Source organism: Heterocephalus glaber, unplaced genomic scaffold (genome assembly GCF_053883595.1).
Source record: "Heterocephalus glaber isolate CG9 unplaced genomic scaffold, H.glaber_assembly_v1.0 deba00001690, whole genome shotgun sequence".
Taxonomy (NCBI): domain Eukaryota; kingdom Metazoa; phylum Chordata; class Mammalia; order Rodentia; family Bathyergidae; genus Heterocephalus; species Heterocephalus glaber.
The window spans coordinates 5,680,837-5,699,676 of record NW_028258415.1 but is presented as its reverse complement, the minus strand read 5'-3'; the positions used below and the strand labels follow the sequence as shown (position 1 = coordinate 5,699,676).

General features: G+C 35.9%; 1 protein-coding gene across 39 annotated transcripts in view; it reads right to left on the bottom strand.

Moving 5' to 3' along the window:
* The window catches only part of LOC101711305 (calcium/calmodulin-dependent protein kinase type II subunit delta), a 342,306-nt gene that overhangs the window by 86,485 nt on the left and 236,981 nt on the right, over positions 1-18,840 (bottom strand). For all 39 annotated transcript variants that reach the window (XM_087199289.1, XM_087199257.1, XM_087199272.1 and 36 more), the window contains exon 5: positions 1,110-1,175. In XM_087199289.1, coding sequence (XP_087055415.1) covers positions 1,110-1,175 — 66 coding nt within the window. The remainder of the gene's footprint in view (positions 1-1,109; positions 1,176-18,840) is intronic.

Below are 18,840 nucleotides of genomic sequence, written 5' to 3'. Positions count from 1 at the left end.
TAAAATGTCCTAACTTGTTTACAAGCTTAATTAAAATTATTACTGTCTCCTGGCAAGTGGGCAAATAGGTACTGCAAGGCTGCTCTGAGGCCCTTTTCTGGGGCTTATTGTGGAATCGGAGGTAAATTAAACAACTGATGATTCATTCATCGTAGTATAAGTGGCACAGAATTTGACTTTGGCAGTAAAAATGCCATTAAGAAATTGGAGTATAGTCATATACAGATAGATTCCCAGAATGCCATAAACAGTAGCATTAGTCAAATAAAATTAGAAATTTAGAAGGGAGTTTGTGTGTGCATGCAGTACTTTGGTGGGACAGGGAACTCCAATTGTCAGGTGAATACCTGCAAAGGGTCTAGCTTCAGGGGTGTAGCCTAAGACAGGGGACCAGACAGACAGAGACTGAATTCTTACTTCTCATTTATGTGGTTAGTGTGCTTATGGCTCTCGATCAGATTTTTTTTTAAACAAGTAGCAACTATAGAATATATAAAGATTGCAGAGAAAAATTAAAATCACACAGTCTAAGTAATATCTAAGTAAGTGTATAAATATTACTTTACTCCAAAAAATGTTGCCTTTGGGTAAAGGTAGTAGTTTCAAATTAGGCAAAATGTTAAATCTTTTTAAAACAACTGTGAAGATTTGTCAAGTAACAAGATTCCTCCTAAACATTCTGAAATATTTGAATAAATATTTTTCAAGATGGAGTTCCAAGGACTTTAATGAAATTTCCAGGGATAAAAAGTCAATAATAATGTTTTAAAGAGACCACTGGGGTTTTTATTTGTCTGTTTTTGCTCTTGACTAGATATGAGCTATTGGGTGGAACGTCTGTGATGATGGAAATGGTCTCTGCGCAATTGTTAACCAGCACGATTTGTGACTACTAAAGCCCTTGGAAGGCACCTAGCCCAACTGAGAACTGATAGCAATGTTTAGGCCACATTCATAGAGTTCTTTCTTTTTTCCCTTTAAAAATCATGCTGGAGAGCCTTAAAAAAGAGAAATTTCATTTAAGAGAGGACTTCTTAACAAGAAATCCAAATGGTACTGTGAAATTCTAAATACTAGGAAGTGTCACTTGTCCAGGGCAAGTAACTTACCTGGCATCAGCTTCACTGTAATATTCTCTGGCCACTATGTCTTCAAACAGTTCACCTCCAGTAACTCTATGAAAACAAATAATGATAATCACATTAAAAAACAAAAAAATCAGGCATCAATAGATTTGTAAGTAATGTTCACATAGAATTTTATTTTTGGTTTTTAAATTATCAAAACCAAGTATTTTAATACATTCTGAGATTCAGCTTTCCTTCAGTCAAATCTCTACAATCTATTTTTCTGTATGTCATAAGTACATTCAGCAATATCTTTTACAGGAAATGGTTTCTATGAAAGTATTCATTTTAGTCCTCTGAATATTAATTGAGGTCTGGCAAAATGCACAGCACAGTTTGGGAATATTTTCTGAACAAAAAGAGAAAATATGCATCTCAGCTGCTCAGTGTGAGTTTGCAAACTGTATTTTTTGCCTTTCACTACTTGTGCGTGTGTATCACTAAATCTATGCTTCTCCCATGCAAACACTCACAATGCAAATACACAATTTTCTTACAAAATTGGGATTAAACAATATCCACAAATAAACTAATTGTGTTATTCATGTTATATTAAATCACAAGTGCCGTTTCATATGGAAGTGTTTTTTCATTTTTAAAATAACAGCAACACAGAGTTATGCATGTGTGTATGTGCACATGTGCACACACATATATTTGCATATTTTAGGGTCTTTCTAGAAAAAAATTCTTAGAAATAAAATTTCTCTGTCAAAGAATTCCCACATTTGAAATTTTGTTGGGAGACTAGGGTCAGCTGCCTTGCAAAATAGTTCAGTTTATGGTTGAGAAAAATGGAGGCCCGAAGAAGTTAAGTGACTTGTCCAAGATTATATAGCGTTGATGGCATAGGCAGGCTACCCACAGCCCACATGAGTGGCCACTGCACAATGCAGCCTTGCTATAATGATACCGTCACATTTTCTAGATGTGTAGAAGGCACAAGTTATTTAGAAAAACATCAAGTGAAGGAATTGCATTTTGTGTATGATTATTATAGAGTGTGATGTGAAGACAGTTTTTTTCTCTTTGTTCTCATTTTTTGTGTGTGCATTTTTACATTCTAGAACATCATGAAATGATAGTATGTTCCAGGGACTACTGGTTATTATTCACTTTTCTGGTCTTGTTCCTAAAGAAAAAGACAGAGTAGGAAAAACCGGAAAATTGTCAGGACATGTATACCACTCTCCCCTCTCTCCATTGCATTCTGGATTTTTAAAAGTCTCTTAATGTGGGAGTATTTCCAGTCCTATTATTTTTACATATAAAATGTGCCCTACATTCAAGAGATGCAGATGAAAAAACCACTGAGATTCCACCTCACCCCAGAAAGAATGGCTGCTATCAAGAAATCAACCAATAACAAATGCTAACTGGGGTATGGAGAGAAAGAACCCTTCTCCACTGCTGGTGGGAGTGCAGACTGGTGGAAGCACTGTGGAAATCAGTATGGAGATACCTCAAAGAACTAGGACTGGAAGTCCCATTTGACCCAGCTATTCCCCTACTGGGTATCTTCCCCAAAGAATTAAAAGAATCATACCACAGCAATATATGGGCACCTATGTTTATAGCGGCACAGTTTGTAATAGCTAAAGCTTGGAAACAGCCCAAGTGCCCATCAACTGGAAACTGGATAAATGAAGTTGTGTTTTTTATAAAATGGAGTACTACTCAGCCATAAAGAAAGAGAAACTAGAGACATTTATAGCTAAATGGATGCATATTGAGGCCATCCTCTTAAGTGAAATAAATAGGATACACGTGTAAATACTGAATAGTTTCTCCAGTGTGAGAAACTGAAAGTGTAAATAAGGATTAAAATGATTAAAATGAATAACTGATAACTTGAAATAGGAAAAGGTCCAAAGGGGTAGGGGTGTTGGGAGGGGAAGGGGAAAGGAAAGAAGGAAAAAGGAAAATTATGAGAAAAGAAAAAAATGGAAACAAAATCTATGTAAATAGGGAAGTATGGAGGGGGTGAAGGGTGCACAGGCAATGAGGGAAGAAATAAGAACTAAGATATATCATGTTCAGGTACAAGCATCCAATGATAAATGTAAACATATTGTATACCTAAAATGTACCAATAAAAGAAAAAAAATTAAAAAATAAAATGTGACCTAAAATGCTCATATTAAGCTTCTTCATATGGCCTTGCTCTTAAAAACATTATACATATAATTTCATTTAGCAGCATAGCTATTTTCTCCAATTAGAATCTACAATAATATGCAATCACAAAAATGCCCTAGATAAATTATAATACAAAATAATTAGGGCTGGGGATTTAGCTCAGTGGTGCCACCACTTGCCTCATAAGCACAAGGTTCTGAGTTTGAGACCTGGGAAAATAATAATAGTAATTAATAGAAAGTACTTAGTCTACCACTGAGCTACAGCTCTAGTGTGATGTTGACTTTTTTTTTAACATTGAGTTTTAGATTATGTAGTTAGGTGTTTTTGATACCATTCTTTTTCATCTTCTAGCATTGATTCTTCTATTTTAAAATATTTTTATGTAAATAATCATTTTATCATATTGGTGACATGTATGATAAATGTCTAAGAAGGAAAAAGTGGGAGTTACAATAGAATCCACTGCCTGAAAAAGAAACTAATCCATTCCCTATCTTTAATATATTTCTAAACTCACATTATTATTTAATGGAGCACAAAATTAAGCAGTAGCTATTACAGAGTTTTGAACAATTTTAGTGAGCTATCTGAAAATTCATATAATGGCACAAATTAAATCAGTTCCATGAATAAACTGTTAGATTAATTAATTAGAAATTTATGAATAAATTGGTGCCAGAGTTGTTATGATATGAAGCATATCAATTATAGATTTGTAGGATTTATTATCACTCAAATATCTAGAGCATTAGGGTTTATAGGAAAAAAGGGATAATCTAGGCAAAAATTCCATATAACAAAAAGATTTTATTTTATTAATATTTTTATTCATATTGTATTACTCTGAAAAATGAACTGTCTTTTTGTTTGTAATCTGTATACTTGTGAGTTATATCAGAAATAATAAAAAGTAGTTGTACATTGGAAGGCTGAAAAGGATTGTAAGTTCAAGACCAGTATGGGCAACTTAGCAAGTTCAAGGCCAGCCTAGACTACACAATAAGATCTTGCCTCAAAAAAGTTAAAAGTAGTTTCACCTTGAATGAAACATTTGTAAAATTTCATAAATAATGCAGATTTTACTGTGAGACTGCAGATGGTAAAGTCTAAGAAGGGGCTCTAAACAGTAAACTGGTGCACATTGCCTAAGAAGTAGCACTGTTTGAAGATAAGCACTGGTGGATGCCTGAGGTGGTGGAGGAAAAGCCAAGAGCCTCAGTTTGGAGTCAAACTGGAAAACAGGAACCAAAACCAGGGCCTAGCTGGTACACAGAGAGGTAGCATCTTGCCAAGGCAGGACCAGGAATCTCCCCTGGAAAAAGAAATAATTCCCCTAGGAAAACAGTGTGAAGCTGAAGGGTGAACACCATAAACTGAGACCATTAGACCCAGAATCCCAGGCTCCAAACAGGGGCAACACAGGTCCACCAAGGACTTAGGCAACAGATTGTTGTCTACTTATACATCTGTGGAGAAACATGTTTCTTGACACTCGAGTGATGTGTATGGTTTTGTCTAGTGATGAAGGCAGACACTGTGATGGTGACATATTCATCCATGTGAATTCATCCAACACACTGCCTCCCATATTGCTGAACAATGGCAGCAGATACTGGCAGGGTGCTACCACCTGTGCCACAGATGCAATATTTGTGTCGCCCTTATTTCTGTTAAAATCTGGTCCCCCAAAGTGATGGCAGTGGGAAGTGGGGACTGTGGGAATTAGGTCGTGAGAGAAAGCCTTCACAAATGGGATTAGTGTCCTTAAAAAGGGACCCAGAGATCTCTCTCCCCTTTTTCCTCAAAGTGAGGACACTCAGTCTGCTAGTGAGAGCTGGGAAGAGGTCACAAGTCAGGGTAAAGTTGGTCAGGTTCCCTTCATGTGATTGTCTCCCGTGAAGAAAGACTGTCAGCCCCAGTGCCCACACTATGGGCTAGCAGCATGACAAAGTCAATGTGACAACCAGAATGCCCACACCTCCCACTTCTGGTCACCACAATGGTCTACTAGAAATTCCTAATAACCACTGAGTTAAGGGCACAAAATCTGTGAGAATACTGTAGAAAATGGAGGACTCTTGGCATCATATTCTGAGATACAGAGAAATCAAGCCAGCCACCAGTGTAAAGATCTTTCAGGCAGATCAATAAATGACAAACATTGAATTTTCAGCACCTTACCCAGAGCCTGGCACTCTGAGAGAGCCGAATAAATGTCTGTTGAGGGTATAACTAATTAAATGGCTGAATGAAACTATCATCATCAGTTTCACAACATTACAGTTTGAGCTAGAATCTGAGGATGAACAGAATGAATCACCTCTCATATATATTATTTATCTAAACATGTGAACTACATCCTGCCAATTCTATCTCCAAAATGGAATTGAAAGAGTCTTCTTTCTATCTCCACTTCATGTTACCACCTCAAGTCACCTCCATGGTCTGTACCACTTTACTAGCCTAATCGGCCCTGTTTCCTCTCTGGTCCCACTGCTTTAATTCACTATGTAACAGCTTTAAATGTGTATCATATTTTGCTTTTACCAGCATAAAGTTCTTCAATAGCGGTCTACTGATCTTTCATAGTCAATTTCTTCCATTACCCTCACATCTCTCAACTTGCATAGGTGCCCTTTTCTGTCTGCTCTAGCCATCATGGCCTTCTTCCAGACCCTCAAGTGCACAGGATTCCTTCCTATCTGCCCTAGAACTTTTTCACATGCTCATCTCTCCCCAGGACATTCCCAATCTGTCTACCTTTACTACTTGCTGAGTAAGTCCCTGTTTACCATTGCCACGAGGTGTCACTCAACGACTCATGTATTGAGGACTTAATTTCCAAAGCAGCAATATTCAGAGGAGGAGCCCAGAGTGGTAATTGGATCAAGGGGGCTTTAGCTTCACTGGTGGATTAATCCATAATTTGATGGCTGTACTGGGAGGTGATGGACACAGGAGGTGGGGCCTAGTTGAAGGGAATGGCTCACAATGCTGTGACCTTAGGGATTATACTGGTCCCTGAGCCCTGCCTCTCTGGATCTTTTTCTTTCTCCTGGAGGCCATGAGGTGAGCAGCTTTCCTCCACCACACCCTTCTACATGTTTCTGTCCCACCACAGGGTATGAACTGAACCCTTTGAAACCATGAGCTCAAATCAACCTTTCCTCTTTTAAGTTGTCTTTCTCCAGTATTTAATCACAATAGCAAAAGCTAATGCAACCATCAGAATTTGCCTTGAATTTTATATTCTCAGACCTGCACTCATCTAAGTTATCTTCGTCCTTGAGCCCTGAGTTATTCTTCATGATACTTAAGACAATAATAATCACAGTGTTATCTTGGTTCACAAATTTAATTTGTTCCATGATTCTGGGGAAAATAGCCATTGTATTCATGATGCACTGCAGTGTCCACAAACAAAAGCAAAAATTTTTTTTCTTAAATTCTTTTATTGGTACATTTTAGGTATACAACACATTTACATTTCTCATTGGGAACTTGTACCGTTACATGATGCATCTTGGTTCTTATTTTTTCCCCATTCCTAGCCCTGCATTCACCCCCCTGCTTTTCCCTATTTACAAAGACTTTGTTTCCATTTTTTCCATTTCTCATAATTTTTCCTTTCCCTTCTTTCCTTTCCCCTACCCCTCCCACTTCCCCTACCATTTTGGACCTTTTCTTCCTATTTCAAATTATCAATTATTCATTTTAATTATGGGTACATTTCAGGCATACAATATAATGACATTGATCACTGGAGATTTGTACTTTTACATAATATATCTTGATTCTTATTTTTTCCCTCCTCACCTGCCCTCCCTTCAACCCCTCCATCCCTCCCTATTTACAAAGACTTTGTTTCCATTTTTCCATTTTCTCATATTAATTCCATTCCCTTCTTTCCTTTCACCTACCCCTCCCACTTCCCGTTTCCCTTTGCCCTTTTTTGTCCTATTTCACATTATCTATTATACCTTTAGTCCTTACTTGCACTTTCAGTTTCTCACACTAGAGAAACTATTCAGCATTTACACATGTGTGTCCTATTCATTTAAGAGTATTGCCTCAATGTGCATCCATTTAGCTATAAATGTCTCTAACTTCTCATTTTTGGGGGCTGAATAGTACTCTGTTTTATTTAAAAAACCACATTTTCTTTATCCAGTCTCCAGTTGATGGGCATTTGGGCTGCTTCCAAGCTTCAGCTATTACAAATTGTGTTGCTATGAACATGGGTGCACATATATCACTATGGTATGATTCTTTTAATTCTTTGGGGAAGATCCCCAGCAGGGGAATAGCTGGGTCAAATAGGACTTCCAGTCCTAGTTCTTTGAGGCATCCCCATACTGATTTCCATAGTGATTGCACCAGTCTACACTCCCACCAGCAGTGGAGGAGGGTTTCTCTTTCCCCACAGCCCCGCCAGCATTTGTTATTTGTTTTCATTATAGCAGCCATTCTTTCTGGAGTGAAGTGGAATCTCAGCATTGTTGTTGTTTTCATTTGCATCTCTTGACTGACCAGTAATGTTGGAACATTTTTTCATGTTTATTTGCTATTTCTAGTTCTTTGTTTGAGAAATGTCTGTTCATTTCAGATGACTATTTTTGGATTGGGTCTTTAAATTTGGGAGGTCTGATCTTTTTAAGTTCTTTATAGATTTGAGATAGTAGGCCTTTGTCTGAAGAACAGCAGGTGAAGATTGTTTCCCATTTTGTGGGTTGTCTCTTCACACTGCTGGTGGTTTCTCTTGCTGTGCAGAAGCTACAAAAGCAAAATTTTGCTGAAATGCTTCTGTTTGGGAACTGAATTGTTTACAAACAGAAGTGTTCAAGAACTGAGGCATTACTGTTATTTGTTTGTGCACTCATTGCTTTAATGTTCAATCATTCTTGAATGTAGTAATTCTGGGAGGGAAGAATTGATTCCTGCTTTTCAATTTTAAAATAACAAATGCCTGTAACATAGCAGGTGGTTATTAAATGCTCATTGAGTAAATGTTCTCAGGAAGCCAGATGTGTTGCATGATGACAAGTCAATGTCATCATGTTGATATTACTGATATCCTATTACCATTACATTTTGGTAAGAAGGCAAGGATCTCCTAAGCGTTTTGCTCCAGAAATCATTTATATCAATTTTGGTTCTTGTGGTCTTTTCCACAAGGTAAAATTTGTCAATACATGAATTATATCTGATCAAAAATGCAGAAAATATTTGTTGAATTTATTACAAGTCACATGTTTGGATTAGAGACTGATAGGGAGAAAATTAGAAAATATAATGCTAGAAAGATGAGCAGCTATGTTTGTATTTCATTTCTTGAAAAACTAAATCCACATTTCTTTTATTATACCTGAGTACAGAGAACACAAAGATCTGTCTGACTTCTCTATGAATTTAATATTTTCTAACTGAATACTGAGTGTTTGAGAATAGCCCTGAAACAGTGGATTATCTGTGGGTATTAAGGAATGATTTTCATGATGGATTACAAATCAGATGATAGAAATCAAAAAGGTCCAAGAGCTGCTTTAGCAGAAAGTCCAGAGAGTTTCTTACTGATCCTGAGATGGACAGATTTGCTGAATCACACTCAGAAGTACAGTGAACATGACAAAACTAAGAGACAGGTCACAGAACTGTTGCACTCAAAACCTAATGGAGGACAGAAGGACAAAGGCACCATGTTGGGGAAGGCACATATGGGACACCAGTAACAAGACAGTGTATCCAGAAGCACTGTACCACCTGGGCCATGGAATGGAATGGGGAAGTGGGATGGGATGGGAAGATCTTAAATTCTTCATGATGGCACTTACTTTATTCCTGTTTTTCTGATTCTGGAATCTATCCCTTTAATATCATTATAGCTTTCACCTTCTCTCGTCTCGTTCTACTTTATTCTGATCACTTGTTTCCCTCCTCAGTCCCTAAGGAGCTTAGGGAATGGCTCATCTAGCATGTGTAAAGCCCTGAGTTTAATCCCAACATTGCAGAAACAAACAAAAAAATACTTCCTGAAGACAAGTAACATACCCCAGCACTAGCATTTAAAAAAAAACATGCAGGGCTGGGGATTTAGCTCAGTGGTTTTGCCGCCTGCTGTGCAAGCACAATGACCTGAGTTCGATCCCCAGTACCAAAAAACCCCCCAAAACTTAAAAAAAAATGCATGACATAATCAAAGCCACAATGAGATAGCATCACATACCCATTAGGATGACCATGATTAATGAAACAGAAAATTACAAATGTTTGTGAAAATGTGGCGAAATGGAATCTTTTGTACACTACTGGTAGGAATGAAAAAATTAAAGAGCCATTGTAGAAAACAGCATAGAAATTCTTCAAAAAATTAAAAGCAGAAATGCCATATGACTCGGCAATTCTATTCCTGGGTATACACCAAAGAATTGAAAGCAATGTCTCAAAGAGGTACCTGCACATCTTGGTTTGTTGCAGCACTATTCACAACAGCTGAAACAATCCAAGTGCTAATAACAGATGACCCGAGAAGCAAAATGTTACATACACACAATAGATTATTCAGTCTTAAAAAGAAATTCTGACACGTTACAACATGGGCAAACATTGAGGACATTATGCTAAATAAAATAATTTAGTAACAACAACACAATACTTTGTGATTCTAATATTCTAGGTGACCGAAATAACCAAAATCATAAAGAAAGAATGTAGAGGGGGAGTTGCCAGAAGTTGGTGGAGTAGGAAACAGGGAGTTGATTAGTGGGTATAGTTTCAGTTTTGCATGATGAACAGAGTTCTAAAGATGGATAGTGGTGATATTTGTACAAAAATATGAATGTACTTAACACTAACGAACTATACTTAAAAATAGTAGTGAATTTTACATTATATGTATTTTACTACAATAAAAATAAAGCCAAACAAAACGTAATGTTCGATGATAGCAATCATAATGAACGTGGTGATGGCAAAGTACTATGCATGATCCAGTAAACATTAGATAAATATAGCTAATTCCTATGCTTTTGTGGGTTTTAGAGGGCTTCAAAAATCATACAATCATCGTGAATGCTTAGTAAACAGTTTGTATCAAAAAGTTGTTAAAATTGACATTTTTTTCCCACTTTGTACTTAAAAGTATGGTCAAGTAGAGTGAAGCAGATTAAACATCCTAGTCTGATATTAGCTCTGTGAGATCAGATCAGGTCAAAAAATTTTCTGTGCTGTACTTTACTTATGAAATGCAAAGCGAAAAGACAGCATTTCCCCTCATCTGGAGTCATGGAAAAGGGTTGCCCATTTGTGGTAGACATAGAGTACCCTGTTGAGCCATTAGGCTCTCCTGCCAAGCACAGGCTCCATGCCTCGTGTGTCCAGTCCTTTGTGTGGAAGCTGGCCCTAGACTCAAATGGGCAAGACCCTCTTCTGGAGGTGAGCAATCTGGCTGCAAAGAGTTGGGTACAGTGCAGTACCCGAGGTAGACAGCAATAATAATATTCTCTTAAAGAAGTCAGACAAAGGAGGAATAACACACTTAGATGATCCGCAATATAGATAAACCATAAACGGCAAATTTAATCTTTTACTCACTTAACTTTCTGCTTCACCTACCCAAGATAACTGTATACACTGGTCACATTTTTAAAAGTAAATTTAATATATTTCTAGTCAGTTTTTAAATATTAAAGTCACTAATCTTTACCAATGGCCACAATATTTTTACTAATTTGCTATCATACACACATAAGATAGTAATTTTAAAAGGTGAAAGGAAGATTTTTAACTTACACCAAAGATTTTAATAAGATACCCGAACTATACTTAACATACATTAAAAAAAAAAACAACAGAAAAAATAGGGGTCACTGTTTATACATTCACATATACTACGTGTATCTTGAAGAAGAAAATGTTCAAATGGGAAGGGGAAAGGGGGGAACAAAGGAAGGAAGGGAATATGGATAAAAATGTAAAAAATAATGGAAGGAAATAATAGAAACAAAGTTCTGTAAAGGGAGGGGGAAGAAAGATTGAAGGAAAGGGAGGGGGAATGGGAAAAAAAGAATGTACAGGTACAAATGTCCTATGATGGATGAATGTGATCATTATGTGGTTTTAAAATGTACCAATAAAATTAATTTGGAAAAAAAGATCACAGAAATATTTATAAAAAATAGTTTTAAAAGAGTAGAAAAGTTTACCTAAATAGAAATAATTTCAGAACTGTGAGGAAATTGTCTATTAATCATTGGAGTGCATAAACTGCTACAAAAAAAGATAAATTAAAACCTCCATACTGAGGTTATTTCTTGTCATTCACTAAAGTTTCAAACAATGTAATGGAGTATAATTATTTTTCATTTATCTTCACATTAAAATCTCCCATATTATCAAAAGTTCTGCTCATAATTCTGTTACTTGTTATTCTTGGGTAATCCTTAGAGAAAAATAATGATCACTTTATAATAAATATCTGCCATTAGCCCGCTGATAAATATTACTAAGTGATTATTACCTTGTAAGTGGTAGATCACTAATCTTTTAAGAGCAATGAATCACCCAAGAGATCTAGAGCGGTTAGGCTGATTTCTTCCTGTGCAAGTAACTTTTCACTGTTAATGCCAAGGCAATTATCTAAGGCTGAAAATAGCATGATAGGAAAATTTTGTTTCATAAGTGAATTGCATTAAAAAATTTTTTTCATTTCAGTAATTCATCAAAAAGTTGGTTATAATCATGAGAAGAATGAGCTTTTATTCAGTCACAAAATGCAGAAGTTATGTTATGAAAGCAACAAAGCTATAGTAGATGATGAGTGAGGACCTAAGATCTTTTTAACAATACTCTAGAAAGATCCTGGACCAAAGGTGACAGATGAGTAAAGCTACTGATGTTATGGATACATGCTATAAGACAGCAGGTTTTCCAGGCTCTGGAATGTTGGGTTTTCTGACAAGGCACATAAGGAAATGACACCATGCATCAGTCTTGAGCATTTATTCAGTAGAACAATCTACTCTCTGCTGGTGAAGACATGGTGGAACTGTTGATCCCCCTGGCTATGTCCATGTGTACAAAGGAAGGGCCCAAGCCTATATGTGACAGCTAGCTACTGAAAACATGCACATAGTTGTGAGGAGTTGTGTATAGCAGGAGACTCATTCACCGTCACAGCTTTTTTTCTGATAATACAAGTTGCCTTGTGGAGAGTTAAGTCTGTCCTCTACACATCACTGTTACTTATATACTAATTCTACAAATGTTACTGAACTGTATCGCCAATATGTATGAGGTTTGCCCATGCTAATGACCAGGATATAAAGAATTGAGTTGTATGTTCTATTGTCAAGCATGTAGTCTACCAGAAGAAAACAAAAACATACATCAAAAATTATGTTCTGTGGAACATGCTTCAAAGTATGAGATTATTTTTAAAGTCAGAATCCTTAAGGCCTGGCAAAGCCTAGGTTCGAGAGATGCCTCATTTTCAGAGGAGGTAGGTGCAACTGTTAAGAAACAAGTCTCATCCAATACTCATCTTACTGGCACAAAGAAAGGAAGAAAACCAACATAAAGGGAGCATGTGTGGACTGTGTGGCCTCAATGATAACTAAGCAGTGGCATCTACATGGAAGCACTGGCCCAATAGATGGCTGGTGCCAGCCAGTCAAGTCAGGAATCCTGTCACCTCTTGTCACCTACTGCAGTGTATGAAGAATTCTTGCTACTTTCTCTATCTTCTTTGTTGTTGGTGGTGGTGTCATATTAGTGAAACAAAATAATGAGTATTTTTGGTATACTGGCACATGCATATAACATACATTGATTATTTTCATCCTTTCCCCGACCACATTCCACATCTATAAAAGTCCAGTGTCTAGCTTCCTGTCATTTCTCCTTTATTTTTATTTATTTTCAGATTGTCCATCTAAGAGGAAACATAATATTTAACTGAAACTGGCTTATTTTGCTTAACATGGTGATCTCCAGTTCCATCCGTTTTCCTGTTAACTAACATGTGATTTGGTTCTTCTGTGTGCCTAAGCGGTATTCCATTCATTGTATATAAATACCACATTTATTCCATTTTCCATGCCTTACAGAGGGCTCCAGAATACTGCTATCTGGATCCCTGGAAGTTAACCATACAAAGAACAAGCATAAAAAAGGAATAATAAATTTACAAAGTCTAGGATGAGGGAAGAAATGTGGCACAGGAATGCCCAGCAGAAACAGTTAAGCTATACTATAGAAGGAAGGGAGAAGAGGAGCAAAAGGATTGGAAGTAGGAGTCTCAATCTCTTCTGACTTGGTGCCAATCCTTCCTTTCATCCTTCACAATAAATACTTAGGACAGCCTTTACTACTGAAAAAACTCCCCAAAACTAGCTTCTCTCTACTGCTTCCAACTCCCTCCTTTCTTCCATTATGCTTATTCATATGCTCTAATGGTTGTATTTTTGCACTGGAAACTGGTAGTAAGCTCATCTAGTATCATAGAATTTCCCTGTTTATCTGAATAAAGACTTAAGTTGATCTAGATTTTCTTTTCCAAGATAATGCCAGATTAACTATCACCTAGGATTACAGAAACAATGCTTCCAGAAGGGATGTCTGGGGTGTGATTCACTTTTATAAAATATCAAATTTTAGTACTGATTTTATTTTCAAACTTTTGATTTGGTTAATAGCAAATAAGTGACTGTAATTGTTTTTAGGTTTAGCATTCATCCTTACAAGTTTTCCATATTTCAGCTTAAATATTCTCTTGTTGATAATATTCTTCACTTTAATAAACAACAGATTTCTTAGTTTTTTTCTGAAACTTTAGTGGGGTTTCTGGAATATCACTGAATATTTATTGTACTTACATTTGCATACATATGTATACACAAGCATACATATCCACTTACTTAAGAGGGAGCAAAAAAATAGCCTCCCTTGCTCTGGCAATTTTATAACATTTTCTGGATACAAAATGTTCAATGAATTTCCAAATAGAAAATAAGCATCACAGTAAAGCTTCAGTAATTCAAGTTAATTGGAAAAGGCTAGTCTGAATAGCCATATTTGTGATATATAGGATATTTTTCTAAGGAAATGAAGCAGTATTTCTTTTAAATAAAAGGATGCATTACTTCCTTTAAAAATTAAAAATTCTATCAGAACTCCATTAGGAAAATAGGTAAGTATCAGCATGTTACATGCAAACTATTGTTAAGGATTTGCTTGAAATTTTTTTTTTTCTTTTGGTACTGGGGATCGAACTCGGGACCTTGTGCTTGTGAGGTAGGCGCCAGAACCACTAAGCTAAATCTCCAGCTTGATATCTTATGTATACTCACTTTCTTAGCATTTTGCTTATCTAGAACAGAAAGACTTACCTAAGTTTGTATCAGGTAAATTATTGTCATAGTAAAAATTATTAAGTATTATTAAATTTCCTCATCTGAATTCTAAATGCATGTTTTTATTCAGGACAACATACAAAAGGAGTAACAGACTCATATTTAATTGCTACCTACAAAGATCTGTACAACTTTAGATTGTCTCCATTTTTATAATCATAATGGCTTAGTAAGAGAAAATGTGCCTGAATTTAATAATTAATTTGTTCACAGAATCACAAAAAACACTTATTGGTTCCTTATGTGAAAGACACTGTGTTAGGCAATTAATTTATTGAAGCTTGGCTCAGTCACTTGGTTTGATAACTTTTTAAAAATAGACTATTGTGTTCTTGAGAATATAAGGCTTAATTTAATTAATTACTGCAGAACTACAATATCTTAGTTCAGTTAGTTTTGTCACTATTCAACAATAAGATATTATACTGTATACCTTAAATGTACCAATATAATTAATAAAATAAATAGTTCACCCTATAAAAAACACAACAATAAGATATATCATCTGTACTCATGGATTTGAAACAAAACATACTCTTACATTAAACACAGTATTTGTAGTAACAGCAACTCATCACTGGAATACAAATGTTAAGTTACTACAATGCAAATCAGATTGTACATGATGCCAAATGGAAAGTATAAACACTCTGGATCAGTGGGTTTTCTTGCACTGAAAGCATTCTTTCTATTTTCTGTCTCACAAAAGCCTCACTTCTGGTTCTGCTTGTATTTTTTTTTTCCCTCTCCGTGTCTTCAGTCCTACAGTAAGGGGGTGTTGCAGAGATAGAAGCCATCATGTTGGACCCTTAAAAGGAAACCCTAGGACATTTCAGTTCAATGTCACATCTCAAACTCTGGGATGTTGGGTTGACAGATGAATAGATGGATGGATTAGTGCTACTGGCTTTGACTTTTAATGTTAGATAAGGAAAAGTAATTCTCCTGGAGGGACTTCTGACTTCTTGGGGTCAACAGCAGAAGTGGTGGCAGCAAAGTTTTATTTCAGTTGATCACCTAGAAGTTATCTATTCAGCTGTACTCAACTTTTTACCATATAAAGAACTATGAAAATAAGCAACTTCAGCACAGTATCAAATCCCCCCAAAATACTCAACATAATGATTTTTGTTTGTATTGACCGATTTTTAATATAATTAATTCCTGGGAGAAAAGGGAGGTAAAATTTAATGAAAAAATATTGTAGATTGTGATAGTACTCACTGAAGCTAACCTAGAATTTAGAAATTCCATTGTGAGTCTATGAAATATTCATAGAGATGTCTCATGTAGACATATGAAGTTTTTAAACTCCCACCTGTATCTATTAAATATATACTTTTCCACTTATAAAGTTTTCTATATTATGAACTTATATACTTTACTGCCATGTACCCAAATTGAAAAAGATGAGCTTCAAATGGAAAGACTTTTACACATCTGTTGTTTTCCTAATTCACTGAATTTTAAACATTCAGTTCCTTTTACTAGAAATAATTATTTCTCTGTGCCCTGTACTCTTGTTAGTAGGCTAATTGTTTGAACTCATATGTATCATATTTAGATTATTATTTGTTGGAAGAAAGTGAGGCTATTAGATTATAAAAAGGAATTTTAGGTGATTACTAAGCATTCTCATTAGAAATTTGCGCTTTATATAGCTTGAGGGCTACAAAATCTCTAAACTTAGGAGCATTTGAATTAAATTAAGAAATTAAAAGCTATATAACAGGCACTTCATCCCTGCTAATAAGAGCAAAGAAACAACCTAAAGGACAATTTTTACAAAATAATTTTATGATGCACCAAAACAATAAGAAATGCTAATACATTATAATTATGAGAATGGTGTAAGAACATGAAAGATGTGTTTGCAGTGTAAGTATTAAAATACAAAATAGTTTAGATCATGCATATCATTGCAAAAATATAAATACATATGAATTTTCTTTCATTTACTGGTGAAGTACCCTCCTCCTTCAAGCTTTGTGCCATCTATACAAATGGTCCATGAAGTCAATCAAGTAAAAAATCTGGATATCATCCTTGAGTACATTTACTCATTTTTCTCCATCACTTAACAAGCTCTGCTTATTTTGCCTTCTAAGTATTTCTGTATTTGTTAGGGTTTCTACCCTCTCTACTACTCTCCTTCTCTTCTCTTCTCCTCTCACCTTCCCTTTTCTCTCTCCTATCGTCTCTTCTCATCCAATTACCACTGCCGTGGCTATATTAGTCTCTCAATTTGATTTAATGACTGATGTATCTTTCTTCCAGTTTTATCTCTCTCCATATCACAACCACTATAACCTGTTTAAAAAGTAAGTCTGACCATATCACTTCCCTGCTTAGAATTCTTCCATGGCTACCCATTCCTTATGCTGGGTTTTCTGACTTAGTTTATTTGCATATATGTGCTTAAAGTGCAATTTTAAGGCATCTGTGACTCCTCCCTCAACAAGCTAAGCCTAAGTGGCCTACAGTACTGTATATAGTTTCAGGTCCTGGAATGGTGTATATGGTCCTCCATATCCTGGTTCTTACTGACTGTCCAGCTTGTTCATTGCACAAAAATTGCCTTGGATGTTGATTAGTTGCATACTAATCCCTACCAGTAATGCCTAAGCAGCCTTGATCTAGTTTTTCTTGACCTCACCCATTGTTTGAGAAGCGCCTGAGGTTCCTCCAGAAACCCTTCCCTGAAATACATTCCCTAAGTACAACAAGCTTGTTGACACTGAGACCATGTGCTGCATTCCTGCCAAGCCTCAAGATCAGAACAGGCAGGGAATGGGTCTAACTGTATCCCCAAGCCTAACATGTGAGCCTAACATATTGCCTGAGACACATCAGCAGGTAAATAAATAGCCAAGCAATGTGTGAAAGGGAAGGTGAAAACATAAAATCAGTCAAAACAGAGTTGTGGAACTAGGTCTAATTTTGGTTTTTCTTTAAAAGATGAATTTAAAACTCCTATCTTTCTAGTAATTTCTACAATATTTCATGAGGTAAATAGCGAGTGACTGTGTTAGAACCTATGTTAGGTGAGACATACGATGGTCTTTAATTTAAAAAAAACCTAGAAAATATACACTATAATAGGATGTCATAAAGGATATCAATTTAAAATTTCAAACTATAAATGCTTGACTATTATTATAAATAAGTCAGCTGAAACATCAAATGAAACATTTAAGATAATTTAAAAGCCCACAAAAAATAACATTAACAGAATGTAGACAATTCCCAATCAGATCATAAATATCCTGCCATGCGCACACTAGATGCTCAGAAGTCTAGGACCAGAAATTTTTTTAGTCAGTACTAGAGTGCACTAGTTTGTGAAAGACAACAGGTAGGGCATGGGATTGGTGATGAGAAATGGAAAAGATGCAAAGGGGAAGGGGAAGTGGGAGGGGTAGGGGAAAAGAAAGAAGGGAATGGAATTAATATGAGAAAAAGAAAAAATGGAAACAAAGTCTTTGTAGATAGGGAGGGGTGGAGGGGTTGAATGGAGGGCAGGGGAAGGGGGAAAAATAAGAACCAAGAGAGATTATGTAAAGGTGCAAATGTCCAAAGATGAATGTCATCATACTGTATACTTTAAATGTAGCAATAAAATTAATTTTTTAAAAATTAGGTATATATTACCATTGCATTCACCTTAGAGAATTTGTACATGTACATGATAGATCTTGTTTTTTTCCCATACCCCTTCCCGCTCTTCCTGCACTCCTCCCTATTTACAAATGCTTTGTTTCCATTATTTCCTTTTCTTTTTCTTTCTCTTCTTATCTTTCTCCCATCCCCCTCCCAGTTCCCCTTCCCTTTTAAACATTTTAAGAATGCTATTTATGTGGAAGTTAAATATTAAATGAATAAATGAATGTATACATGCAGGACAATGTGCTATATATCATGATCTTTGCCACCCATATGACAGATTCGCCTTAATTTGAGGTCTAAATTCTTTGTGGAAGCGGTGAAACATATTGAGAAAAGATAGAAAAATAAGATCTTTTTCAAACTCAAGATAGGGAAAAAGATCTTCTAAACTCAAGAGTATGCCTTCCTGCAGAACAGAAAACAGTTCAGCAGAGGCTTGTAAACAGCCCAGAAGTACTTTTGGAAGATTCCAGTGTGTTATTTGATATTCTGAAATG